This window comes from Tupaia chinensis, unplaced genomic scaffold (assembly GCF_000334495.1).
Source record: "Tupaia chinensis unplaced genomic scaffold, TupChi_1.0 Scaffold000354_1, whole genome shotgun sequence".
NCBI classification, from domain to species: Eukaryota; Metazoa; Chordata; class Mammalia; order Scandentia; family Tupaiidae; genus Tupaia; species Tupaia belangeri.
The window spans coordinates 189,090-217,058 of NW_006159849.1; the positions used below are offsets into that span (position 1 = coordinate 189,090).

At 39.8% G+C, this 27,969-nt stretch overlaps 1 protein-coding gene across 1 annotated transcript in view; it reads left to right on the top strand.

Moving 5' to 3' along the window:
- The window catches only part of ERMP1 (endoplasmic reticulum metallopeptidase 1), a gene marked incomplete at its 5' end in the record, with an annotated part of 55,353 nt that extends 29,549 nt beyond the window's left edge, over positions 1-25,804 (top strand). Inside the window, 7 exons of the mRNA XM_006152500.3 lie at positions 2,516-2,690; positions 3,092-3,282; positions 7,710-7,862; positions 10,494-10,696; positions 11,693-11,808; positions 23,043-23,206; positions 23,311-25,804. Coding sequence (XP_006152562.1) covers positions 2,516-2,690; positions 3,092-3,282; positions 7,710-7,862; positions 10,494-10,696; positions 11,693-11,808; positions 23,043-23,206; positions 23,311-23,475 — 1,167 coding nt within the window. The remainder of the gene's footprint in view (positions 1-2,515; positions 2,691-3,091; positions 3,283-7,709; positions 7,863-10,493; positions 10,697-11,692; positions 11,809-23,042; positions 23,207-23,310) is intronic.
- Positions 25,805-27,969: the final 2,165 nt, after the last annotated feature.

Below are 27,969 nucleotides of genomic sequence, written 5' to 3' on the forward strand. Positions count from 1 at the left end.
AAGAGTGTCATGGTTTCTGATTTTCTAAGCGAATTAAAGGGAAAAGTCTATCTTAGTTTGTTTTCAAGATAGCCAATGTAGGGAATCAGCAGTTAGCGTAATGGCTATGTCGCTGGACTCCCACGTAGTCGACCGCGGTTCGTGTCCCAGACCCGGTGGCTTAAAACTCATGCCGGGCGCGTGTGCATGCGTGCCCAAGGTCCCAAGAGGAGAATGGAGGAGAAGGGATTGCAGCATGACCATCCCCCCTGGGGGATGATTTCTCGCTTTCTGTCTCTATGTCTCTCTCTGTCTGTCTGGCGAGCGCACGCGCCCTATAGCGAAACTCCCAAGTAGTTGACCGCTAGTCAATGTATATATCTGCCTTTTTTTCAGTCTATCCTGATAGGGATTAGAATGGAGACATGGAAGACTATAATCCAGCCTCCTTCTGCAAGGATGGCCTGACTCTTGGTCTTATTTTCACTTAAGGTTGGGATATGGTCTGAGGAAATCTTTATGTTAGCAGGCCCTGTTGAATGAAGAAAGGTTCTTGGAGGTTAGCCATCTGCTTATGGTAAGCAGAGTGTGGCTGACTTCTGTTGATTGAGGCAGGGGCAGGATAGACTGTTTAGTCAAATTCTATTGATTTTTACTAATTTTGCTTGTCCCCTCCTAACACTTGGGGCTGAAAGCACAACAGAAAGAGTAACATGTTTCATTTTCACTTCACAAATATTTTACAGCATTCACTGGGCATGGTACTGTGCTGAGGCCTAGTGATATAGATTCAAAAAAAAGTGACCTCTTTCTTTAAAGAGCTCACTGTTTAATTTGGGAGGATCCTGAAAGTGCAATGATTGTAGCACCTTGTGGGATGAAGAGAAAGAGTGACTTACACACAGCTATTAGGATTTAGGGCCAGGAGGAATGAAATTTGCTCATGGAAATTAGGAAGGCTTTGTGAAGGAGGTGGTAACATTTGAATGGGATTTTTAAAGTATGAGTAGAAACTTACCAGGTAGAGAACAGGTTGGTGAGCAGTCGAAGGTATATTTTGTACAGATACATTTGAGTCACAGTCGATGAAAATTCCAGTGTGATGAAGATAAGGTTGACAGCACAGTGACTGGAAAAGAGGGTAAAATTGGAATATAACTAAAATTTAATGAGGTCACCATTTAAATTTTCTGAGGGTAGCAAGTGAGAGAACTAGTGATTTATTAAGAAAACTCTCCCATCTAAGCCAACCAGGTTGAACCCTGCTCAGCTTCCTAGATCAGATGGGATAAGGGTGTGTTCAGGGTGGAATGGCCATAAACTAGGAAGAAAATTCCAGTTAGAATGTACAGAATGGACTGAATGGGGCAGGGGTGGGAGAGATAAAGGTGAGGATGAAAATAGATTTGCGAGATACGTTTTTATCTTTGCTTCAGTTGGGGTACATCTCATCTATTTCAGTTTCCATTGCTGAAATCTTTGTTTTTAAATATAAGAGTGACATTCAGCCTCAAATTGAATCCTAAAAAATACTTTATTTTAAAGACCAAGCCTTATGATCAACACTGTATTAGACATCTGAGTACTTAAGGTCCATATCCTATCCTCCAGTGTCCAAAATGGGGGTTGTCAAATGAACTTTAACTTGTTTTGAAGCATGACAGAAACTTGATTCAACTGAGTCTATTGTACTCTAGCATAATGGCTATGTCGCTGGACTCCCAAGTAGTTGACCGCGGTTCGCGTCCTGAACCCGGTGGCTTAAAACTCACGCCGGGTGCGTGTGCGTGCGTGCCCAAGATCCCAAGACGAGAATGGAGGAGAAGGGATTGCGGCATGGCCATCCCCCCTGGGGGGTGATTTCTCGCTTTCTGTCTCTCTGTCTCTCTCTGTCTGTCTGGCGAGCACACGCGCCCTATAGCAAAAACCTCTCCAAAAAAAAAAAAAATGTACTACATTTATATTGCAACTATCTTCTGAAGAGCCAAAGTGCTATACAAGGACCCTCAGGTTTCAAGTCTCAAAAAATATAAGTCAAATTTTACAATATGAAAGCACCAGGAATATAAAAAGGGTGACAAGGTGCAGTGCAAGACTAGTGAAGAGAAGAGACTTAGGAAAATCAGGTAAACTCCAGACGGCCTCTGCTTTAGAGGCCATGCCGTATCGGTGGCGCCGTTCCCAGGTCATTTCTCTAGTTTACTTGAAGTAGTCTCTAAAAGTTGTGTTAACAGAAAGGTTTACAGAGATGAGTATTTATTTTTAGGAGTTCTTTTGGAAAATTTTCACACTTACTTTTAGCCCAGGGGAAGAAAAGCAGACTAAATACACTTTTATTTCATTCTATTAAATTGCTTTTCCCTGTGTAGCAGTTTGGATTTATTACGTCACTAGCTTCGCCAATGTTTAATTTGTCAGTTTAAAAGGTAGACCCTGCTAAAATAAAATGTAGCTCTCCCGAGCGTTGAAAATTATATTTCAATAATAAATCTGTATGCTGTACTGAGACTTTTTGTCTTATTTTTCTTTCTTTCAGAATACCAGTGGCCAGTATCTGGGAGAAGTATTTTTTGACATCTCGCTGTTTGTACATTGTAGTTTTCTTGTAACTCTCACTTACCAAGGACTCTGCTCAGCATTTATTAGTGCTATCTGGGTAGCATTTCCATTGCTCACAAAATTTTGCGTGCACAAGGACTTTAAGCAGCATGGTAGAGTATTTTTGATTTTGATACAAATGGGAAAATACTTTAAAGTACATATGATAAGGTTGTCCGGGACCATTTGTTTTCTATCTTATTGAATAGACTTTCTAAATTGTTACTGTTGGTTAAAATTTTTATATCTCACAGATTTTTTTTTTCTTTTCTAATACCTTATACCCCCATCCCATTTTCATATTTGTGGAAGCATGCTATACTTGCGTATTGTTAATTCTTACTTGTGCTTTATCCACTAGGAGTGGAAATGTCATATCTCGTAGATAACATGTACAGGGCAAGGGTTATCTCTAAGCTAATTGCTGTTAGGGGCACAGTACACCAGTACTGTAAAAATCTGTAGCTCACTGTAGAGTTTCATGGACGTGTGTTTTCCTTCTTTTTTCCCTTAGGTGCCCAAGGAAAATTTATGGCCTATTACCTTTTGGGGATGTTTATTCCTTATCTTTATGCACTGTACCTCATCTGGGCGGTATTTGAGATGTTCACCCCCATCCTGGGGAGGAGCGGTTCGGAAATCCCACCTGATGTTGTCCTGGCATCCATTTTGGCCGGTTGTGTGATGATTCTCTCTTCCTATTTTGTAAGAAAAAACATTTTTTTCTTGTTTTTCTTCTTCATTTTTTTATATGAATATATGATGGGTTCAGCCATATTACACTCTACAAGAGAGTTGCTTATACTTTACAGAGAAAGTCTTAAGAAAAAAAAAATGGTGCACAGCTGTGCATCTCCTGGGTTTGGTGTGGTAAGACAATGTAGAATGGGGTTTTTTGTTGTTGCTGTTTTTATTTTATTTTTGTCTCCTCATCCTTCCAAATACCCTAATTATATATGTTTTCAAATAGCCTTTCAGAACTGCCTAGAATGTATGCCCAGTAAGAATTGTTAGAGATTGCCTAATGGTGAGCTTTTAAAATAATTCCTAATAGTTGACTCTAAACTTACTGATTAGAAATGACGCTAAAGTACAAGGTAGTTTTATTAGTGCTGCTAGAGCTAGTGAAGGAAGACTAATTCTTATAAGGCTTTTTTCATTATCATTCTACTACCTCATTGCCAGCACATCAACGATCATTAATTGACTCTATCTGTGTGGGTGAGGCCCACCTATGACACCAGAACATGCTCTCATTCACCAGGTAATGAAAAAGTGTCAAGACCTTGTGTTTTGCTGTATCAGTGTTCTGCCTTAGGTGGAAGAGTCCCACTTTTGCTGTCCCTGTGGAGAATGAAGTGTGAAGAAAAGGCAGTGATAAAGAGTTTAAAACTACACCCCGCCCCCACCCCTTTGTTGGAACAGTCATGGGGCCAGGTTCTGCTCTTGGCATGGTGTCCACACCCCCCAGAAATCAGGCTGGGCCTCTAGGGAAGGTAGATCTGTTTTGTGGCTCTTTTAGTTGGAATTTTTAAGAATAAGTAGTATATATTAAATGCTCAAGGTCCACCTTGAGATTTAAGGCTAGAGAACCAAATAGAAAAAGAAGTTAAAGCTTTGTTCCATGAGATAATAGTGAGCTTATCATGGTACAATAGAGGGAATCTCCCATGGAAGCTAGATTCTCAAAATAGTAGTAAGGAGAACCCCCATAGTCAGTGTCATTCCCAGCTGAAGAATAAATCCCAGTGGAGCTGTATAGATGCGGTTTTGCGTACATAGCCCTGTGGTGTAATTCTTGTGCATGTTACCTTTGAGGTCAGCTGTACCAACCCTAAGAGAATTCAGAGGATTCCATTACCTTTAAGATAATGATTAAGTCCTTACTGCTATTTGCAGGAATAGATGGAAAGTTTTAAAATATTCTTTGTTGCCTGCAGGGTTTACTTTTGGTTTTTACATTAACCCTTAAATCCTCTCTACTTGTTAACAGACAGGCTACTTGGAAAGTGAAAGGAGAGAGTGGAGTTTTGTCATCTGTAGGCTAGGTTCTTATTTAAAGTAAGCTAAGTTATAAACTTTCCCCCCATGTTATGAGATCACAGTCATTGGAAGCTACTGATGTCCATAAAAGATGAACCAAATGTGAGACATTCGAATTCGGTTTCATTGATCGTATGGGAGGGACAAACAAAACCTTGGAAACTTTCACTGTCAAAATTGAGAACATCCCCAAAGCAGGGAAATCTTTGAAACTAGAAGAAAGAGGATTAAATTAACATGTATTGTTTTTTGAATCATATTTTAGTAGAAGAGCTTTTGCTGAGAGGAGTGCCTCTTAGAATACTTTAAAAACCTCATTTAACTCTGTTATAATGTGGAACAGCTCTGCTGCTCTTTGATGCCTTGGGTGCTCCTTCGCTTTGCTGTCTCCTTATTTATGTGTGGCAGTGTTAATGCTGATGGCTTCTTAACAGTGAGGCTGTTCTCCTAGGGCGGTGGAGCATTGAACCACAGTACATACTTCAGAGAGCTTTTCATTCAGCCCTTGGGGGTTTATTAAATCTATTTACTAGAAAGCAATTAAATTTCTGTCTGGCGATCAGTTAAAAGGTTTCTTGAGGCTACTCTTTGCTGGGCCATCATGGTTCTAGTGACCGAATGAGAGCCATAACGGGACTGTGATAGGTGTGGGATCAGAAGAAGGAGGCTCAGAGTGCAACTGCTTAGCATGATCACACATTGGACATCTCAGAGCCCTTCTCATTGTTTTATTTTACACCCATTTCAGAACCTAAAGTGCACTAGGACACAATAGACCTAAAAAAGAATTTAAAAGTGATTAGTGGGGCCAGCCGATGATATAGTGGTGATGTTGCTGGACTCCCACATGGCTGACCGCAGTTCGAGTCCTGGACCCAGTGGCTTGAAACTCATGCTAGGAGCATGTGCATGCATGCCCAAGATCCCAGGAGGAGAATGGAACAGAAGGGATTGCGGTGTTGTCTGGGGGCAGGAGGGTGGTTGTGGTTTCTCACTTTGTTTCTCTCACTGTCCCTGTCTTTCTTTCCCCTGCAAGTGCATATGCCCAAAGGCAAAAACTTCTTAGGAAAAAAAAAGATGAATAACTGAGAATCCAGACACTTTGTCACTTTATGGCCATTCCCTCCTCTTCTTTCTTCCCTTTACTCTGTGATTGCCTTGTCATTTACCACCATTGCCAGACTAGCTTCCAGAAGATGAATGGAAGAGGCAGAGATGAACCTTGTGATCTGGAGAAGAGGAATCTATAACTTAAAGAAAGGCTTTAGGACAACTGTAGGTGAGAACTGGCTTTAGCATGGCAAGAACCACAGAATTATGATACAGGGTTTTTTGTTTGTTTGTTTGTTTGTTTTTTGTCATGGAGCATGTGTGCTTGCTGGAGAGAGAGAGAGACAGGGGAAAGTGAGAAATCACTCCCAGGTGAGGAAGGACCATGCCACAATTCTTTCTCCCTTCTCCTTTTGAGATTTTTGGCCACACACGCACACATGCTGGACATGATATTCAAGTCGCCAGGTCTGGGACTCAAACTGCAGTTGGCTACCTGGGAATCCAGTGCCTTAACCACCACGCTACCTGCTGGTCTGTTACTATTAAGTCACCAGATGGGGGCATGGTCACAACACAACCCCTTCTCCTCTACGTCTCTATCTTGTCAGGATTTGGGGCATACATGTACTGCAACACATGCCTAGTGTATTTTTCAAGCTGCTGGGGTGCGGATTTGAACCATGGTTGGTAACGTGGGACCTGGCCTCCTTATCTCCTAGGCTACAGGACCTTCTGACAAAGAGGTTTGCTTTTTGACCTAGAAGAACTCTTTATCTAAACATCCCAACCTTCCAGTGGAGGGGAAACTCAATTACCTGGCAGGATATTTGAATGTATTCTAAGAGCCACATTTTAAACAGTGTGACTGTTAGGAGACGTGCTGATAAATTGTGTCTTGCTGACTCACTGCTTTAAGTCTACAGTTGCTTTGTCTATTTCTGTGCTCATAGTTTACAAAGTAAGATCTTTGAACCAAGACCATTTTGTTAGAGATTACCCTGGATGGGAGATATGTGTACTCACACACACACACACACACACACACATGTTGTAGATATGAAGATTTTAACTTTACATAGTAGAGTAGGTGGTAGGTTATGAATATTTTCTTAATTTTTAATTTTCATCTCCAAAACATTTTCATGTTTATATTTTTCTCTATTGACACCAGGGCATGGACAATAGGTAAAGAAGGCAAAGAGGGAGCTGGGTTTAGGTCATTGTTTTTCAAAGTGGTTTATTCAAATGCCCTAAGGTATCCATTGACATATTCTATGAGTCATGTGTCCTCAATAGTTTTTAGTTCAGTGACTTAATTACAATTAAAAAGCCAAGGTAAATATTTTTAGGATTTTCTGGATGCCAGCCTTGAAACTGAACCATTCACTTTTACTGCCCAAATTCAGGTTTGTCGTTTTACTCATGTTGGCATTGGTTAACCTGTTGCCTAAAGAGAAAGCATTACTTTGAAATGCAGTGTTTTCCTTATGTGCAAGTCCACAGGCAGCCTTCACCTAAATCCCAGTGCAGATGACTCCAACACTGACATATTATAAAAGCATTATGGGTGGACTTTGAATTTTGTTGAAATACATCTGTGTAAGCTTAAAACGTTGATTTCTGGTCATCCTGTGATCTCACAGCGTTCGGTACAGATAAATGGTGTCTGCTGTGCAGTGTTAACTGTCTCGGGCATTGAAATAGACTCAGCTGAAATAAGGACATGGTTGGGCTGGTGGCAGGTCTCTGTCCTCTGTTCTCTGTGATTGAGTACAGGCACACTGCAGTTTTTCCCTTTTCTTTGTTAACCCCTGGCCACCTGTCAAAAAGGCACTATCATGGCGGAATGTAGCATCTGTTATTTTAGAGGCTGACTTGTGATGGGAATCCTCTAAAATTAATAGCGAGTTTACTGAGTTTTGGAGAATGTTTCAGTGACAAGCTGACATGTTTTCTCCATTGTCCAATGGTATCTATTACTGCACTGGTATGAATTTGTAATTTTTTGATTTCTATTTTTGTGTTCTATGTTTTAGATTAACTTCATCTACCTTGCCAAAAGTACAAGAAAAACCTTGTTAGCTTTAACTTTGGTATGTACAGTTACATTCCTCCTTGTTTGCAGTGGAACTTTTTTCCCATACAGCTCCAATCCTGCTAATCCTAAGCCAAAGAGAGTGTTTCTTCAGGTAAGCAATTTTGCATGATCTGTTTAGATTCCCGAGGGGAAAGCATGTGTGTTTTGAGCATCACTGTGAACAGGAAACACAAGTGACTATTCTGCTGCTGACCTATTTAGCTATACTTAACGTTTTTTTTGTGTGTGAGGCAGGAAGGAAAAGACTGACCATTAGTGGCATTTCTTTAAGTGTTTTGTTTTTTGTTTTTTGTTTTCATGAGAGAGACAGCCAGCCAGAATCACAGGCACATGTTGCACGCCTGGCGTGTTCAGGTGGACCTAGTATCTGAGCCCCAGTCGTTGTGTGGCTCCAGCATTACAGAGCAGTGCCTTGCTACCTGCACCACTGTGACTGGGCCTCAAGAAGCATTCTTATCAGTGAGACATGCTTCTCCCAAGAGAATGAACTGGAAATGTTTGTTTTTATTATTGTTCTAATTATAAAACTGTACCTACTTGGAAAACGAAGTAAATATGTATTATGGAATAATGAGCTTTCTGAAGTAGATTGTAAAAATGGCTGCAGGTAGAGCAAACATTTTTTGGGGGGGAGGGGCGGTGGAGGTTTTTGCTGTAAGGCGCCTGCGCTCGCCTGAAAGATAGAGACAGAAGCGAGAAATCATCCCTCAGGGGAATGGCCACGCTGCAATCTTTTCTCCTCCATTCTCTCAGGATCTTGGGCACGCACGCACATGCTCCTGGCATGAGTTCAAGCCACCGGGTCCGGGACTTGAATCACAGTTGACTACCTGTAGTAACTTAGATTAATATAATAAAATTTAGCACTTCCTTTAGATTTCAGGTTTGTCTCCAAACTTCTTTAAACTGGTTCTGTAAAGCAGCTAGAGGCTGTGGAGTGGCCAAACAGAAGTGTCAGAGCAGTGATAAGCTAGATAATTATTCAAAAGCTCACTCAAAAAATGGAAAATACTTGAACTTAAGTTTGAAAAGGGACCAAATATTCTTTGTTTATAGTTCTGGACACCTCATTATATTAATGTGACAAATTTATAATTTGCAAAACCTTTAGCAAAAAATAGTTTTAAGAGTTTCAGTGTATTTTCAGTGATAGGATAAATTTTATAGTATTGTCAGTATTTTGAAAAATACTATCTCAGGGGAATGGCCACGCTGCAATCTTTTCTCCTCCATTCTCTCAGGATCTTGGGCACGCACGCACATGCTCCTGGCATGAGTTCAAGCCACCGGGTCCGGGACTTGAATCACAGTTGACTACCTGTAGTAACTTAGATTAATATAATAAAATTTAGCACTTCCTTTAGATTTCAGGTTTGTCTCCAAACTTCTTTAAACTGGTTCTGTAAAGCAGCTAGAGGCTGTGGAGTGGCCAAACAGAAGTGTCAGAGCAGTGATAAGCTAGATAATTATTCAAAAGCTCACTCAAAAAATGGAAAATACTTGAACTTAAGTTTGAAAAGGGACCAAATATTCTTTGTTTATAGTTCTGGACACCTCATTATATTAATGTGACAAATTTATAATTTGCAAAACCTTTAGCAAAAAATAGTTTTAAGAGTTTCAGTGTATTTTCAGTGATAGGATAAATTTTATAGTATTGTCAGTATTTTGAAAAATACTATTTTTTCAAAAAAATCCTGTTCTCATTTGTTTTGGGGTTCTCTTCCCTTGTACTAGAAGTTGGCGAACTTCCTGTAAAGGGCAAGATGATTATATTCCAGTCTGTGTCAGCTCTGCAGTCTCACAGCTGCTCAGCTTGATAGAGAGAAAGCAGCCAGAAATGAATATGGCCGTGTTCCCCTAAAGCTCCACTTATAAGACAGCCAGTGGGCAGTTTGGCCTGTTAGCCAGGTTGCTAAACCCTGCCCTACACAGTCCTTTTCCTTTACCTGTTTGATATTCTTTGGGCTGGCTTCTGCTGTTAATAAAGCTATTCCAAGTGGAGCATCCTGCCTTTTCATAGACTTCTGTTGGGCACAAGTCTGTCATCTAGTGGTGAGCTATGAGTCCTGTTTTTCTGTGCTCGTGAGTTAATTTCAAACTACTGAAAGGTGAATGTGTATATTTGTATGTATAAATGGGCTTAGAATTTTTTTTTTTAGTTAAAAATCCCTGTCTAAGAGGAATTCTAATATTCATGTCTTTTAAATCTGAAATAGATTTTCAAAAGCGTTTTATATTAAATTTAATTATATAAATATATCTGTAAGGCACAATAAAACAGTCATGTATACACCCATCATCTAGTTTAAAGAATACTAGCAGTACCTTAGAAACCCTGAATGTCCCATCTGTGGTTCCATATCCACATCATTTCTTAGAACTGATATACTTACCCATCTCCCTACCCCCCTTATGAGAATGAGAGGAAGAGAGACAGAGATAGGTGTTTTTGACAGGGTCTCAATGAGCACCAGCCTCCTGGTTAGCTAAGATGACAAGCATGCACAATGACATCCAGCGGGTCAGTTTGGCCATGGCATCAAACACGTTTGGCCTGGGAACCAAACCCACCCTCCCTTGTGTTCTCCACCCTCCCAAGAGTGGTGCTATCTGTGTGCCACTTCACCTGGGCCAGTACTTACCATTTTTGTAATCTGGGGTAGGAATGTGGGTGACCCAACCGAAACAGTAGTTTTCTCATTAGTCTTATCCTTTTTAGCATATGACTAGAACATTTCATGACTTGGAAGGAAATGTAGTTAAGCGTGACTCTGGAATATGGATCAATGGTTTCGATTATACTGGAATGTCTCACATAACACCTCACATTCCCGAGATCAATGATACCATTCGAGCTCACTGTGAGGAGAATGCACCCCTTTGTGGTTTTCCGTGGTATCTTCCGGTACATTTTCTGATCAGGTTGGTTCATTACTTTTCTTATTGGGGCTTAGTTTGTTCTCAGGTCCTATTACTGTATTAGTACTTTGTTAAGTAAACTGTCATACTTAACACACAAGTAAAGTGTCATTTATACTATTTTTCTATCAGTTCAAAATTTTTATTTTTTTTAGTGGGATAATGCTCTCAAGTTTTACTTTTTCTTTTTTTTTTTTGGAGAGGTTTTTGTGATAGGGCACGTGCGCTCGCCAGACAGAGAGACAGAAAGGGAGAAATCACCCCCAGGGGGGATGGCCACGCCGCAATCCCTTCTCCTCTCGGGATCTTGGGCACACACGCACATGTGCCCGGTGTGAGTTTAAGCCACCGGGTCTGGGACACAAACCGCGATCGACTACATGGGAGTCCAGCGACATAGCCATTACACTAACTGCTGGTCCGAAGTTTTACTTTTTCAAATATAAAATATTTCTTCTGCAAACATGACTAATTAGAATGGGTGACTTTTATAATAAATAGTAGTTTAAGCATTAATCTCAAATTGTTTTATTTGTGGGAAGTCTTTGTGGTTTGACAATGAAGGTCTAAATAAAAAGAAATAGGATGGACAGTGGAATTAGTATCACCTACATAACTTCTTTGTTCTTTTTTCATATATATGTGTGTGTGTGTGTGTAACCATTAATTTAATTTAATTTTATTCTTCTTCAATATGATTTCAATATGATTAGAGAAAGCAAGCTGTTAGGTCCAGGACTTATATTGCTATCAGCCGTGTGGGAGTCCAGTACCTTACCCACCATACCACCTGCCAGACCCACTCCTTTGTTCTTAATGTTGGGAAGGTTTCATTACACAATAACCTGGGCTTCAGAGGAGCAGGAATTGTTTATCAACTCCATCAGGGTTTATTTTCATACCCAAAAATGTACTCATATATTCTGAACACTTTCTTGAGCTATAGATAGCTGTCAACTAATGAAGCATCCTAAATACTGAAGCTGCCTTTCCAAATAGGAAAAACTGGTATCTTCCTGCCCCAGAAGTTTCTCCAAGAAATCCTGCTGATTTCAGACTTATATCCAAAGAACAAACACCTTGGGATTCTGTAAAGCTAACCTTTGAAGCAACGGGTAAGTTATATGACTAGGGAGTGGGAGAAAGAACCCCTCAGTGGCCTCTGGTTGTGCTGCAGTTGTTTCTCCTCCATTTCTCCATCCCATTGGGATTTAGGGTGCACAAATGTACATGGGTGGTTTTCCAAGTCATTCAGGTTGGGATTTGAACTGAAGCTGGCCGTATGAGATCTAGCTCTACTAGGCTACAGAACTTGCCCATAGATTTTATTTTTAGAGCACCTTTAGGTTTTCATAGAAAAATTTTTTTAAAAAATGAATTGTGCCCTAAACCCACTCACCCACAAAAGAAAAATTGAACAGAAAGTATACTTTTCTTCTACCTTCTCTCCCCAGCTTTTCCTACTAACATTTTGCATGGCACATTTATTACAGTTGAAGAGCCCAATATTGATAAATTTTTTAAAGAATTATTTTATTGAACTATATTAAATTAAATTAATTAGTTTAAATTGACCAGAGAGGGACAGAGAGCCAGAGAGAAAGGAAAGTGAGAAAGCAAGCTGCCAGGTCCGGGACTCAAACTGTGGTTGGCCATGTGAGAATCCAGTACCCTTAACTACCATGCCACCTGCCAGCCCCTTTTTCTTATTTTAAGAATTATTTTATTGGGGGCCAGCAGGTGGTGTGGTGGATAAGGGCGCTTGATTCCCACATGGTCAACCACGGTTCAAGTCCCGGACCTGGTGGCGCCCGGTTGGCTTGCTTTCTCCTTTTCCCTTTCTCTCTCTCTCTCTCTCTCTCTCTCTCTCGTCAAGTAAAGAAAAAAAAATAACAATAACAAATGGAAATAAATAAATAATTCTTTAAAAAAAAAAGAATTATTTTATTGAACATTTTATTTCATAAATTTTATTCATTATTATTTTAATTTGACCAGAGAGACAGAGAAGAAGAAAGTAAGAAAGCAAGCTACCAGGTCCAGGACTTGAACTACAGTCGGCCATGTGGGAGACTAGCACCTTAACCACCATACCACCTGCTGGGCCCAATATTGATAACTTTTTATGAAGTCCATGTTTTATATTAGGATTTTCTATTTGTGGTTTATAGTTGGATATGCTTTGAAAAATTTGTGGTGAAATGTATCTGCCATTGAAGTATACAGCATAGATTCACTGCTCTAAAAATGCCCTGTTCATCCCTCTTTTCCTTCCTACATCCTTTAGGAATTACTGATCTCTGTACTGTTTATAGCTTTGCCTTTTCCAGATGCTATATACAGGGAATCCTACAGTAGGTAGGTAACCTTCTCATGTTGGTTTCATGTACTCCAGCAAGATGCATTCAAGGATTTTCTGTCATTTTGTGACTTGATAGTACATTTCTTTTTAATGATAAATCATCTATTGTATAGATTTATCAGTTTGTTTATCCATTTACCTGCTGAAGGACAACTTGGCTGTTTGTAATTTTTGGCAATTATGAATAAAGCTTACTATAAAAATTCTCACGTAAAGTCCAGTTGTGGTGTGGTGATGAAGGTGGCTGAGTCACACATGGCTAATTGCCCTATTCCCCCCAACCCCCATCTTTCTCAAGTGAACCCATGTGCCCTTTAGCAATATTTTAAAAATTAAGGGACCAGCAGTTGGTGTAATGGCTATGTCACTGGACTCCCATGTAGTCAATCGTGGTTCGAATCCCAGACCCGGTGGCTTAAACTCATGCCGGGCATGTGCACATGTTTGCCCAAGATCCTGAGAGGAGAATGGAGGAGAAGGGACTGTGACGTGGCCATCCTCCCTGGGGAATAATTTCTTGTTTTCTGTCTCTCTGTCTCTCTCTGGTAAGCACACACATCCTATAGCAAAAACCTCTCCAAAAAAAAAATTAAAAATTTTCATCTCATTTGGGTAAATACTGTGATTGCTGGATTGTGTGATAAGCCTATGTTTGGCTTTGCAATATACTGTCAAATCGTGTTCCAAAGTTGCTGCACCACTTTGCATTCCCACCAGTAATGAATGAGCATTCCTGTTCCACACCTTCACCACACTGGTGCTGTCAGTGTTTTGGATTTTAGTATCCAAACAGATGGCACGGTGGTATTTTGTTGTTTCAGTTTGCAGTTCCCTAATGATTATGATGTTGAGCATCTTTCATGTGCTTATTTGGCATCTGTAAATCTTTGGTGATATTATCTTTTTAGATCTTTTGTCCATTTATTAATTGGGTTGTTTGTTTTCTTATTGTTGAATTTTAAGAGTTCTTTGTATATTCAGGCTACAAGTTATTTATTTAGCTACAGGGCACCTGTGCTCACTGGAGAGAAACAGAGTGAGTGAGAGGCCTTAACCTCCACACCATCTGCTGGCCCTACGAGTCCTTTACTACATGTCTTTTTGCAAATTTTTTTTCCTGGCTTGTCTTTTCATTCTCTTAACATTGTTTTTTGCAGAGCAAATGTTTTGAAATTTAAGGAAGTCCAACATAATCAGTTTTTCCTTTTGTAGATTGTGTCTTTGATGTATCTAAATGTCATTGCTAAACTCAAGGTCCCTAGAATTTCTATGTTGTTTTTATTCTACAATTTGTTTAGTTTTGCATTTTATACTTAAGTCTATGATCCATTTTGAGTTAACTCTGGTAAAAGGTGTAAAGTCTGCTTAGAATCACTATTTTTTTAATAGACCATAGAATAGTTTATTTTTAACACCCATCATGCCATGAATTCATAGGGAATAGGTTCCAGTAGCTCAGGCTCCTTTCCGTTGATTCTCACAAAGTGCTTCTCTGGGTGGAGCAGGCTGGTGCTTTAGTTGAACCCAAGTACTTTTCTCTTAGGCTTCCTTCTTTTTCTGGTCATTTTCCTTCACACGTTTTAGGAAGCTATCTCTGCTCTTAGAATATTTAATATGCTCAATACACACATTAATTCTCTTGGGAAAAATCTTGCCCTTGTTTGTTCACAACAATGCCAACAGCATGCTGGCTAACATTGTAGACTTTTCCAGTTTTGCCATGGTAACATTTGTGGGGCATTCCTTTTTGAACAGTACCTATTCCCTTGATGTCTACATCACCTTTCTTGTAGATTTGCATTTATGTTGCCAAAGGAACCACTCCATGTTTTCTAGAAGCCTAGAGAACATATATGGGGTGTCTCTCCTCTTTCCTTCGTCATTTTGGTTAATTACTGGAAGATGACGGTTTCTGCCAAAAGGCTAGAATCACCTTTTTTGCACATAGATAACCAGTTTTAGTATCATTTGGTGATAGAGACTGTACTGTCTGTTGAATTACCTTTATTTCATTGTAAAAGATCAGCTGACTACATATGTATGGGTCTATTTTGGGTTTCTCTGTTCTGTTCCATTAATTTTTCTATTCTTCTGTCATTACTGCACTGTCTTGATCACTGTAGCTATGTAGTAAGTCTTGAAGATGGATAATGTGGGACCAGCATTTAGCGTAATGGCTTTGTTGCTGGAATCCCATGTAGTCGACTGCGGTTCGAGTCCTAGACCCGGTGGCTTAAATTCACATCAGGCGTGTGTGCGTGTATGCGTGCGTCCCCAGGATCTCAAGAGGAGAATGGAGAAGGGATTGCGGTGTGGCCATCTTCCTGGGGGGGGGGGTGATGTCTCTGTCTGTCTCTGTCTTTCTGGCGAGTGCATGCGCCCTATAGCAAAAACCTCTCAAAAAAAAAAAAAGAAAAAGAAAAAGAAAAAAAAAGATGGATAATGTCAGTTCTCTGACAGTGTTGTTTTGTCTTTTGCCTTTCTGTATTATCTTTACCATCAAGTTTGTCAGTACTTACAAAATAACTTTCTGAAGTTTTTATTGGGACTATACATAGATCAAGTTGGAAAGAAATGACATTTTTAACAATATTGACCTTTTCTTCTAATTCATGGATTACGTCTCCATTTATTTCCATCTTGCTTGATGTCTTTCATCCCAAGTTTTAGAGGTTTCCTCATAGATATCTTGCAGATGTTTCATTGGATTTATTCCTAAGTAGTCCATTTTTAGGGGTGCTCATATAAGTGGTATGTAGGAAAGCATTTGACTTTTGTATATTACATTTGTATCTTATAGTTTTGGCTATATTCTTTCGTTCGTTCTAGGAGTCTTTCATCAGTTCTTTCAGATTTTCTGCATAGGTGATCATGTCATCTGCAAACAGTTTTCCTTTCAATTTGAATACTTCTATTCATTGTTGTATTGCTTTATCTAGGACTTCCAGTATGATTTTGAAAAGGAGTAGTAAGAGCTGATATCTTTACCTTCTTCTTGATCTTAGCGGGAAGGTCTCCAGTATTTAAATGTGATGTTAGTAAGTTTTTTGTACATGTTCTTATCAGGTTAAGTTCCCCTTTGTTCATAGTTTGCTGAGAAGTTCTTTTGTTGTTTTGTTTATTGTTAGTTTTTCTTAGGGTGCATGCACTCACTCTGGATTGCACTCATTGAGGGTTTATTTCTCCTCTCTTATCTATATAGATAGATATCTTTATAGATATCTATACGCACACACACACACACACACAGAGAGAGAGAGAGAGAAATCACTTCTCAGTGGGAATGGCCATACTGTAATTCCTTCTTCTCAAACATTTTTCTCTTGGGATTTCAGGCATGCACACACATGTCTCCTGCATGTTTTGCAAGCCACCAATTCCAGGAGTTGGCCATGTGGGATCCAGCTGCCTTAACCACCATGCTGCCTGGCTGGCCCAATTTGCCATTTTTCTCATGAATGGGTGTTTTATCAAATACTTTTTCTATATCGATATAATAGGGTAATTTTTCTTCTTCAGCCTTTTGATGTAATGGATGACATTGATTGATTTTTCAATGTTGAACCAGCTTTGCATACCAAGAATAAATCTCATTTGGCTGTAGTGTGTAATACTTTTTATTCATTGTTGGATTTGATCAACTAATGTTTTGTTGAATTTTTTTGCATCTTTGTTTATGAGAGTTGTTGGTTTATAGTTTTTGCTTGCAATATCTGTCTTGGTTTGGTATTAGGCTAATGCTGGCTTCATAGAGTTAGGAGTATTTCCTCTGCTTTGTTATTCTGAAAAGCTTTGTGGAGAATTGGTGTATCTTATTTCTTAAATGTTTGGTAGAATTCACCTGTGAATCCATCCAGGTCTGGTCCTTTATTTCAGAAAGTTATTCAGTTTATTTAATAGATGTAAGTCTGTTCAGATGGCTTTGCTTCTTTGTGGATTTTGGCAGATTATATTTTTTATAGAATATAAAAATATTTCATTTAGGTTATCCATTATGGAGACTTTCAGTTGTCGACAGTATTGCTTGATTGTTCTCTTAATGTTCATGGGATCTGTAGTAATGTCACTTCCTTCATTTCTGATATTAGTGATTTGTGTCTTTCCTTTTTGTGTAGTTAGCCTGGCTAAAGGCTTATCAATTACATTGATTTTTCTAAGAACTAGCTTTTGGTTTAGTTGACTTTCTCTATTGATTTCTTGTTCTCTTTGGTTGCTGCTCTGTTTTTTATTATTATTATTAATTAATTAATTTATTTATTTATTTAAAGAATTATTTAATTTTATTAATTCTCATTATTTTATTTTATTGAAATTGACCAGAGAGAGACAGAAAGAAGGAAAGTGAGAACACAAGCTGTCAGGTCTGGGACTCGAACCACTGTCAGCCATGTGGGACCTGCCGGCTGCCACCTGCCGGCTCTGAGATTATCTTTTCTAATGTACACATTGAATGCTATAAATTTCCTTCTAATCACTGCTTATACTAAAATCACACAAATTTGAAGGTGTATTTCTATTTTAATTAAGTCCAAAATATTTAACAATTTTAAGACCTCTTTTCTGACCTATTTGTTATTTAGAACTGTGTGTTTTAATCTCTAAATAATTTTGGATTTTCCAGTTAGTTTTTTCTGATACTGATTTTTGATTTTTTCATTATTATTTGACAGCATATTTTATATGACTTCTGTTCTAAACTGTAAGGCATGCTTCCTAGTTCAGGATGTGGTCTCCCTTTGAACTTGAAAAGAATGTATCTGCCGCTGTTGGTGGATGCAGATTCTGTGTGATAGTTGACTAATGGTAGTGTTCAGTTCAACTGTATCCATACAGGTTTTTCTGGGCACTGAATTTGTATTAACACTGTTGTTTTTCATACATAATGATTGCTTTGTCTTCTTATATAATTGACCCTTTATCACTGGTTGGATAGCTTCTCTCTCTTTTTTTTAAAAGAATGATTTGTTTTTATTTGTTATTATTACTATTTTAAAAAATTTGGCCAGAGAGAGAGAGAAAGGGAAAGTGAGAAAGCAAGCCACCAGGTCTGGGACTCAAACCGCAGTTCACCATGAAAGTGTCCAACACCTTAACCATCAAGCCACCTGCCAGCTCCTGAATAATCTCTTTTAACTGGCATTTAGACCATTGTTGTTGAAAGTGATTACTGATATAATTGGATTAATATACTGGGGCCAGCAGGTGGCTTGGAGTCAAGGTGCTGGACTCCCACATAGCTGACCACAGTTTGAGTCCCAGACCTGGCAGCTTGCTCTCTCACTTTCTTTCTTTGATAAATTAAAAAGAATAAATAAAATGGAAAAAATAGGGACCAGCAGTTAGTGTAATGGCTATGTTGCTGAACTCCCATGTAGTCTACCATGGTTGAGTCCCGGACCCAGTGGCTTAAGCTCACACCAGGCACATGTGCGTGCATGTCCAAGATCCCGAGAGAAGAAGAGATTGCGGAGTGGCCATCCCCCCTGGGGGGTGATTTCTCGCTTTCTGTCTCTCTCTTTCTGGCGAGCGCACATGCTCTATAGCAAAAACCTCTAAAAACAAAAATTGAAAAATTAATTCTTTTAAAAAACCCACCATACTTTTTATTATTTTCTGTTTTTTGCTCTTGTTCTACTTTTTTCTTTTCCTTTCTTTTGTGGTTTTAACTGGACATTTTATAGGATTCTACTTTCTACCGCAATCCCTTCTCCATTCTCCTCTCGGATCTTGGGCATGCACACACACACACACGCCCGGCGTGAGTTTTAAGCCACTGGGTCTGGGACGTGAACCGTGGTCAACTATGTGGGAGTCCAGCGACATAGCCATTACGCTAACTGCTGGGCCCTCATACCTTTATTTCTACTCTCTGAATCTAAGTATGTTTTTTTGAATTCAGTATATAATGAGATCTTGTTTTATAAGCCAAATTGACTTTTTTTCTTTCAGCAAGTGAGTTAAGTTTACCTACATTTATTTTTATAACTGAAAACATTCCATTTCAATTGTGTGTGTGTATATATATATACACATTTACGCGCGCACGCACACACACACATACACACACACAATTAACTTTACTATAGGGTGCGTATACTTTCTGGAGCGGGGAGAGAGAAAGCAAGCAACCACCAGAGGGGGATGGCCATGTATAGTCCCTTCTCCATTCTCTTGGGAATTTTTTTTTTTTTTTTTAGGTTTTTCACTATAGGGCGCGTGCGCTCACCAGACAGAGAGAGACATAGAGCCAGAAAGCGAGAAATCACCCCCCAGGGGGGATGGTCATGCCACAATCCCTTCTCCTCCATTCTCCTCTCGGGATCTTGGGCACGTATGCACATGCACCCGGCGTGAGTTTTAAGCAACCGGGTCCAGGACTCGAACTGCGGTCGACTAAGTGGGAGTCCAGCGACATAGCCATTACGCTAACTGCTGGTTCCCTCTCTTGGGATTTTTGGCATGCATGCACATGTGCTCCACATGTCTTTCAAACTACTGGGTGTAATACTCGAACTGTAGTCTACCTTAACCATGATGCCACATTCTGGCCTAAGTCACAGTTTTCTGTTATTAATTCTTTTACCTTATTTTCTATATTCTTTTTTTATATGACATATTTTCTTGGTATTTACTGGCTTTTACAAAGGTTTGGATTTGTTTGAATCCCCTATTGTTTAACCTTTTAATTATATTCTTTTAACCCCACCTATTAGCTGTTAGGACAGTTTGTTTATTCTTCTTTCTCTCTCCTGTTTCTTTCCACCTTTTGTTATGACATGCAACATTTGTACATTTGTCTTCCAACTTCACTCAATATCTGTTTTAGCAATACATTTGGATATATTAAAATCCAAAGGTCTTTTGCTGAAGTTTTTGCAGTTATCTCTTTGTTGCTGAAGCTTATCCACTAGACTAGAAGGGCTCATGAATGCTATACACTGTGCTTAAAACTATCCTTGACACTTGAACAATTTGGTCAACATAAAATCTGTGGTTTGCACTTCCCAATGTTTAGTTCGCTATTTCATTGTTGACTGATTTTGTGCACTGTTTCCGCAGACTGATGCCAGTGTAATGCTTTTGCTCCTGTAAGGTTATGCAATTTTCAACAACTGAATACATTGTTGTTGTTGTTGTTTTTCTCTTTTGTAAGCTTACAGTTTTACTAGGTGTTATGGTTTGGATAATGGTTTGTCCCACAGATTCATAATTTTGAATTTGGATGTCTCCCAGAAACTCACTTTGGGGACTTGACTGCATTTATAAAGGTGTTAAGTGAAAAATGTATCCTTTCATAGTGTCCCAGATTAGGGACATTAGGGTGTGATAAAATGTCATTAGAGCAGGATCCCTTTGGCTGACTTCTGGTGGGTTGGTTCAGTACTAAGCAAACGGAATGACACAAATTCATGGAGAGCTGGTCTGCTCAAAATCCTGCTCTCTGTCACATAGCCTCGCCAGAGGCTGGACCCTGGACCTTGGACCTCTGAATAGTGAGCTGAATCAAGTCTTATTTCTTCAAAATAAGAAATAAGATGGGACCAGCAGTTAGCATAATGGCTACATCGCTGGACTCCCATGTAGTCGACCACGGTTCGCGTCCCAGACCCGGTGGCTTAAAACTCACGCCAGGCACATGTGCGTGTGTGCCCAAGATCCCGAGAGGAGAATGGAGGAGAGGGGATTTCGGCGTGGCCATCCCCCCTGGGGGGTGATTTCTCGCTTTCTGTCTCTCTGTCTCTTTCTGTCTGGCGAGCGCACACGCCCTATAGCAAAAATAAATAAATAAATAAGAGAGAGAAATAAGACTTTAGTCTATTTGTGTTAGCAATGCAATAATGGGTTGAAGATGACATTCTGGGTTAATACTCTCAGGTGCTTGGTAGGCCTGTTCATGTAGATTTGGGTTTCCTTTTATTTTGGGAAGTTTTCTTGGGTTGTAGCTTTAAATATTATTATAGCTTTGCTCCATTCTATTTTTTCTTCTTTAGGGGTGGGCGCTGGATCCTCACATGGTTGACCACTGTTTGAGTCCTGGACCTGGTGGCTTCCTTTCTTGCTTTCCCTCTCTCTCTATCCTTTTCTGGTCAAGTTAAAATAAGTCAATAAAGTTAAATAAAGTAATTATAAAACTATAGATAAATTACACGCCCTTTTTGCCCTGCTTTCCATTTTTACCACCCTGTCCTTTTTTTATTTCTCATTTTTCTATTTTAGTTCTTTTTTTTGCCTTTCTTTAATGCCCCTTATTAAATTTCCATTCAGGGGCCAGCAGGTGGTGTGGTAGTTCAGGCACAGTATTCCCACATGGCCAAGTGTGGTTTAAATTCTGAACCTGGCAGCTTGAAAATCACCTTACGTTGTGTGTGCATGTGTGTGCACGCGCGTGCATGTGTGTGCACGCGCGTGCTCGCCGAAAATCCCAAGAGGAGCATGGAGGGGAAGGGACTGCAGTGGGGCCATTTGCCCTAGGGGGTGATTTCTCACTTTGTCTTTCTTTTCCCTGACAAGCACACATGCTCTATGGCAAAAACCTAAAAAAAAAATGTTTCATTTATGTCTGTTCTGACTTAGGTATTTTGTATGTTAGTCTTCATCTGGGATAAATTTGCCTTTTTCTTCCATTTCTCTTAGGCTTGATCATTTCTTTTTTCTGTGTAGTTTGCCTACTTAGAAGGTTCGGTAATGGGACCAGCAGGTGGCGTGGTGGTTAAGGCGCTGAACACTCCCACATGGCTGACCAGGGTACAAGTCCTGAATCTGGTGGCTTGCTTTCTCACTTCCTTTCTCACTCTCACCCTCTGTCTCTCTCTTGTCAAATTAAAAAAAGAAAGAAGGTTCGGTAATGTCTAGTATGTATTATCTTTTTGTATGTTCAAATATTTGTGTGAATATAGTTTGTAGTGTTGTCTTTATATAGTTTCTTCTGCTTCATGGCTTTTTCAGGAGGTATTTTCTTTACTTGAGATATATTAACTTTTATTACATGTGTGTGTGTGTGTGTATATATATATATACTTTTTTGTTGTTGTTAGAGGGCACGTGTGCTTGTTAAAATGACAGAATAGAAACCCACCCCACCCCACCCATCCACCCTGTCAGGAATGGTCACTGCAAGCCCTTCTCCCTCCCTCCTTTGATTTTGGGCACACATGCATACGTGCCTGTGCCTAGTGTGCTTCTCAAGCCTCCAGGTCCAAGACTTGAACCATGAGATCAGCCACATGGCATCCAGCTGTCATTATTAACCACTATGTCACAGAGCCAGCCCAAGATGTGTTTTATTTTCTGATTTTTTTAAAGAATTGTTTGATTTAACTTTATTTTAATTTGACCAGAAAGGAATAGAGAAAAAAAAAAAAAAAGAAGAAGAAGCTGCCAGGTCCAGGACTTGAACTGTGGTCAGCCATCTGGGAGTCCAGCAGCCTTAACCACCATGCCACCTGCTGGCCCATCTGCTGTCCCACGTTTTCTAATCTGTTTTGCAGCAACTGTATGGATCATCTGCCCTTTCCTCATGTTTGGTGCTTTCTCATTTAGATTGCCTTTTCTGCTATACCTCATTATTAATCTTATTGATACACACTGAATGTTCAAACTAGTTAACTACATTAGATATATATTGAATTTGTTTACACTGAAACAAGGCATAAACCTTCATCTTCTGGTTTGAGTTCTGGGTTAATTGCTTTTCTTGATGCTTTTAAAACATTTATTTCTTTACTCATGATGGAGCACTTGTGTACACACGAAAGTGAATAGCACACTTGAGGGTCTGTTTACGCTCTGATCAGCCTCCTCCAGACCTTTGGCCTAGTGGATCTTGGACATTTATCTGCATGCCGCAGCGTGTTTCAGACCCACCTGGCCAGGGATTTGAATGGCAGTTGCTGTGTGGGATCAAGTGCTTCTCTTGAGCACTACATTTACCAGCCTTGTTGATACTTTTTCAAAGGTTGATTCAACTCTGCTTTCTTCCGCTTACAGGACCCAGCCATATGTCATTCTACGTTCGAGCCCTCAAAGGTTCAACACTTTCTCAGTGGTCTCTTGGCAATGGTACCCCAGTCACAAGTAAAGGAGGGGACTACTTTGTATTTTACTCCCATGGACTTCAGGCTTCTGCATGGCAGTTCTGGATAGAAGTGCAGGTGAGAATTTTCTAGCATTGCTTCTTTCATTGCTCAAATTCCTAGAACCTTAGGTTTAGTGTTCTTGCTTCAAAGAACTAGAGTCAACTAATTTTCTCTGGCAGGTCTCAGAAGAACAGCCTGAAGGAATGGTCTCTGTGGGCATTGCTGCTCACTATCTATCTGGGGAAGACAAGAGATCCACCCAGCTGGATGCTCTGAAGGAGAAGTTCCCAGATTGGACCTTTCCCTCTGCCTGGGTGTGCACCTACAAGCTCTTTGTCTTTTAATCTTGTGGATGAGCTCTAAGTATATGTCCAGTGGATACTCCATGTGACATGGTTTCTCCATGTTGTGTGGATGTTTGTAAAGTAAGTCAATGAATTTTAATGAGTATATATTCAAAGAACTTTTTGGGTTAACACTCTTCAGCACCAAGCCTCCAAGGGTTAGGCTGTGAGGCAGTTGTGCATGGCCTTTTTGACACTTGAAAATGCCAGTTTTCTGGCACTTAAGCACATGTGGGTACTGCCACTACACACATAGGTCATTTTATATGACCTTAAGGACAAAAGCCAACAAACCAGTAACTGCTCTCTAGGATCATGAAAGTTGTACAATGTCAGACCATTGTTAATGAGTTAAAAGTCACTTCCAATTAAAGCCCATTGGCTGGGTGAGTGAATGGGGGGTAGAGTGTCATTCACTAGGGTAAGGATTCCCCTTGAGCCTTCTCGAGATCATTGGAGAATGACTGCCATAAGCACTGTGGTAGAAGCATTGGGCTTCTGGGGCTCCAATCTGTGCCGGGAGTTGTTTGTTCAGGCTGTCTAATCTCTAGGATGTGCTCTGTACAAAAGTCTGGACTCCTCACGTAGGGCCCTAGAGTGCATTGGTGACTCAGTCTGTCCCGGCAGTGGACATTGGGCTTTCCTGAGGTGGTTTTCAAGGCCTTTCCTCTGAAACATATCTGCTCTCCTGCTCCAATTTACCAGAGTGAGAAGGGGAAGCATTTGTCCAGCTACCTTTCCTTCTGGGTTTCCACAGTTTTTTGTTTTGTTTTGTTTTTTTATTCAGAATATTGTTTGTACAAGTACATGACCTTAACTTCCTTCCTCAGAGCACTGAGTTGCCACTGTGGCTATTCTGGGGTGGAAGGAGAATGGGTGGGGGGCCAGTATTTTATAAATATTTATTCTGTTTTCATAGGAGTCCTCTGTTTTGCTAGGTTAATTCTGTAGGAATAATTTTTATTGATGCACTGGGTCCACCTTTTTGTTTTCCAACTTGATTAGTTGCTTGGTAACTCACTGTATACAGCAGGGCTGGCTTTCTTGAGACTTAAAGTAGCTTATTCTGAGATCACTGTATCTGTAGCTGTTGGAATTCAAATCCTGCATTAATAGCACTAGGACTTAATGGTGTCTTTCAAAGATAGGCACATAGCTTGCAAGGTTTATGGTAATGGTGCACAGTAATTGCATCACAGGAGGAAAACTTGCTTGAAGCTGCCTGTGTGATGTGTACAATGTGTTTTAATCATGCTCCTCATACTAATTCATAGTAACTAATTTGTGACTTACTAAAAACTAACCAGGCCCATGCAGCAGGGCTGTAGCCAGAGCCAAACGACAACATGCTGGCTGTCATATACGCATTGGCACTAAACACTGGAGGCGTTGCTTTTCCTAGACTTCATAGAAATCACTCTTAAGTACTTCAAGTGCTGGCTTTTACTACGTTTATCTGTCAGGTAATCCATAAGATTTGCAGGATTTACAGCTTTTACAGAACTGAAGCTGTGAAGAAAAACTAGCGGTAATAGTAGCTTCACTGAATTTCAAAATATGTATTTTTCTGTCCCTGTGGTTAATCTGAAAAAGACTGCAAAATCCCATTTTGAGGACATTGTATGAAAAATAGATTGCTCCTTGGGATTTTATTTTCCTTTGGGAAGGATACTGTTATCCTCAATAATCATGGTTTGCCTTTTAGTTTTGGGTTATTTTCCCGTGCAAACAATTCTCTTTCATTTTGATTTTCTTTACCATTATTAAGCTTGCAAACTGTGCAAGGGCAGAAACAAGATGCTTACTATTCTCAGGGCATGCTTAATTTTCTGGGAGATTGTTTTAATGCCAGAAATTGTCAGTTACATGCAGTATTCATGGCTCTGTTAATAAGTACACTGTCACATCAGTAGCTGTGAGATTAAACTTTTTCTTTAAGAGTATCTGATCATTTGAGTAACTTATTTCTAAAAGTCTAACGAACTCAACAATGCATTTTTTTTTATAGAACTTTAAATGTAAGTAGCACAGATACTGCATAATCAGGGAAAATATGAAGAACTGTGATTTCAAAGTAGTTCTTTCCTCTGTTTGACCTAAGAATGATTGTTGCATGAAGTGTTTCTGTTTTCACAGTTTAGCAGATATAAATAAGCACGATAAGATTCCTTAAGCTGTTACCACCGAGGGGGCCACAAGCCAGCCTGCTGACTCAGGAAGCTGTAGGAAGAATGATTGTGTCTGTCTGTGTCTTTTTGCTGGTTTGCTGACTTGTTGACAAATAACTGTTGCCTTACAATGTTACTGAAATAAACTTTTTTTTAACATACTGGCTATTTTTTTAACTGAAAAACACCTTTGTTAATTGCTTATGCTCTCCTGTAGCCCCATATTTCAAGGGTTACCACATATCTACCCACCTTACTTTTAAGAGACATAGTACATGTACAATGGCTGTATATATAATTTTAAAATTCATATATGTGTATACACATACATGCATGCACCCACTCACTAGGACGAGAGAGACGGGCAAGTGAGAAAGCACCTCCCCCTGGAGAATGGTCACTCTGCAAGCCTCTTCCCTCCTCTCCCTCCCTCACCTTTGGGACTCTGGGCTTCCATCCCCATGTGCCCAGGGTGTTCCCCAAACTCCTGGGTCTGGAATGCAAACTATGCAGTCAGTTGTGTGGGACCCAGCCACTCAACCACTATGCCACTGGCTGTACCTTTAATTGCTACTTAAATGAGTGAAGTGGGACCAGCAGTTAGCGTAATGACTATGTCGCTGAACTCCCACGTAGCTGACTGTGGTTCAAGTCCTGGACCCAGTGGCTTAAACTCACACTGGGTGTATGTGCATGCGTGCCCAAGATCCCGAGAGGAGAATGGAGGGGGAGGGATTGCGGTGTGGCCATCCCCCCTGGGGGATAAATAAGTGAGTGAGTGATGTGAGCACAGAACTCCATGGAAATTTCAGTTCCCTTTATATGGAATACTTTTGCACCCAGGAATGAATTTCACAGAAATTAATAACCTATTATTACTTGGTTAGAAGTTTCAAATCATTTCCATTAGTAATAATAATAATCACCAAAGAGCTAAGAAACACATTTTTTTATTAAGCATAAGAAGACACTACCTTTCAGGAGCTGGCAGGTGGGGTGGGGGTTACAGGTGCTGGACTCCCACATGGCTGACCACAGTTCAAGTCCTGGACCTGGCGGTGGCTTTTCTTTCTCTTTTTCACTCTATCCCTCTCTGATCAAACTTTAATAAAGTTTTTTTTTTTTTTTTTAAATAAAAAAAACCTTTAAAAAAAAAACAGAAGACATTACCTTCCAGCCAGAATCTTTGTATAACTTATTTAGCTATCTGTGTAAATCCCCTCAGAGTAGTTTAGGACAAGGTGAAGTAGCCAAATAACTTCTATTTCTACTATACCTCCACTTTTTGTGTTAGTAAAGCAGTTAAGCCTCTTTGTTTCTAGTTGAAATATATGGGATTTTGGTGTGCATCTGTGTATTTTTTGACACTACTTACCTATTTGAGTCATAAAAATGCTGTATATTGAGGGACCAGCAGTTAAATGGCTATGTCGCTGGACTCCCATGTAGCCGACTGCAGTTCGCATCCCGGACCCGGTGGCTTAAACTCACGCCGGGCGCGTGTGCGTGCGTGCCCAATATCCCGAGAGGAGAATGGAGGAGAAGGGATTGTAGCGTGGCCATCCCCCCTGGGGGGTGATTTCTCTCTTTCTAGCTCTCTGTCTCTCTGATGAGTGCACACGCCCTGTAGCATAAACCTCTCAAAAAAAAAAAAAAAAGCAAGCTGTATATTGAAAAGTTCTCCAGCTAGGCCCTATCAACCACAACCAAGTGGGATTTATCCCAAGAATGCAATGTTGGTTTAATATTTTTTTAAAAAATCAGTGTACACCATATTAATATTAGGTCATCTGGAAAGTCACGATGTATTTTTCTGTGCAAAAATGCATTGTGACTTTCTTGACGACCCAACAGAATAAAGGACAGGCCATGTGCTACATGATTATATCAATGGATGCTTTTTTTTATTTCATTTTACAAAATCTATAACTCTTCTATGATAAGAATGTTCAACTAAGAACGGGTGTGTGTGTGTGTACAGCTAACAATTACACTTAACAATGAAAGACTGAGAATATTCCCCTAAGATCAGGAAGAAGCAAGAATGCCCAATAATAATCACTTCTGTTCATCAACATGGTACTTGGTAACTTTAGCCAGGATGGTCTGGCAAGAGAATAAAATAAAAGGCATCTAGATTAGAAGAGTTAAAAACTATCTCTAGTTACAAATGACATGCTACTCTATTTAGAAAGTCCTCAGGAATGCACAAAAAATTATTACAATTAATGAGTTCAGCAGTGTTGCATGATCTAGTACCAGCACACAGAAATTTGTATTTCTATATAAAAAGATAACCTCAAAATTAATTGTAACAAGACCAGCA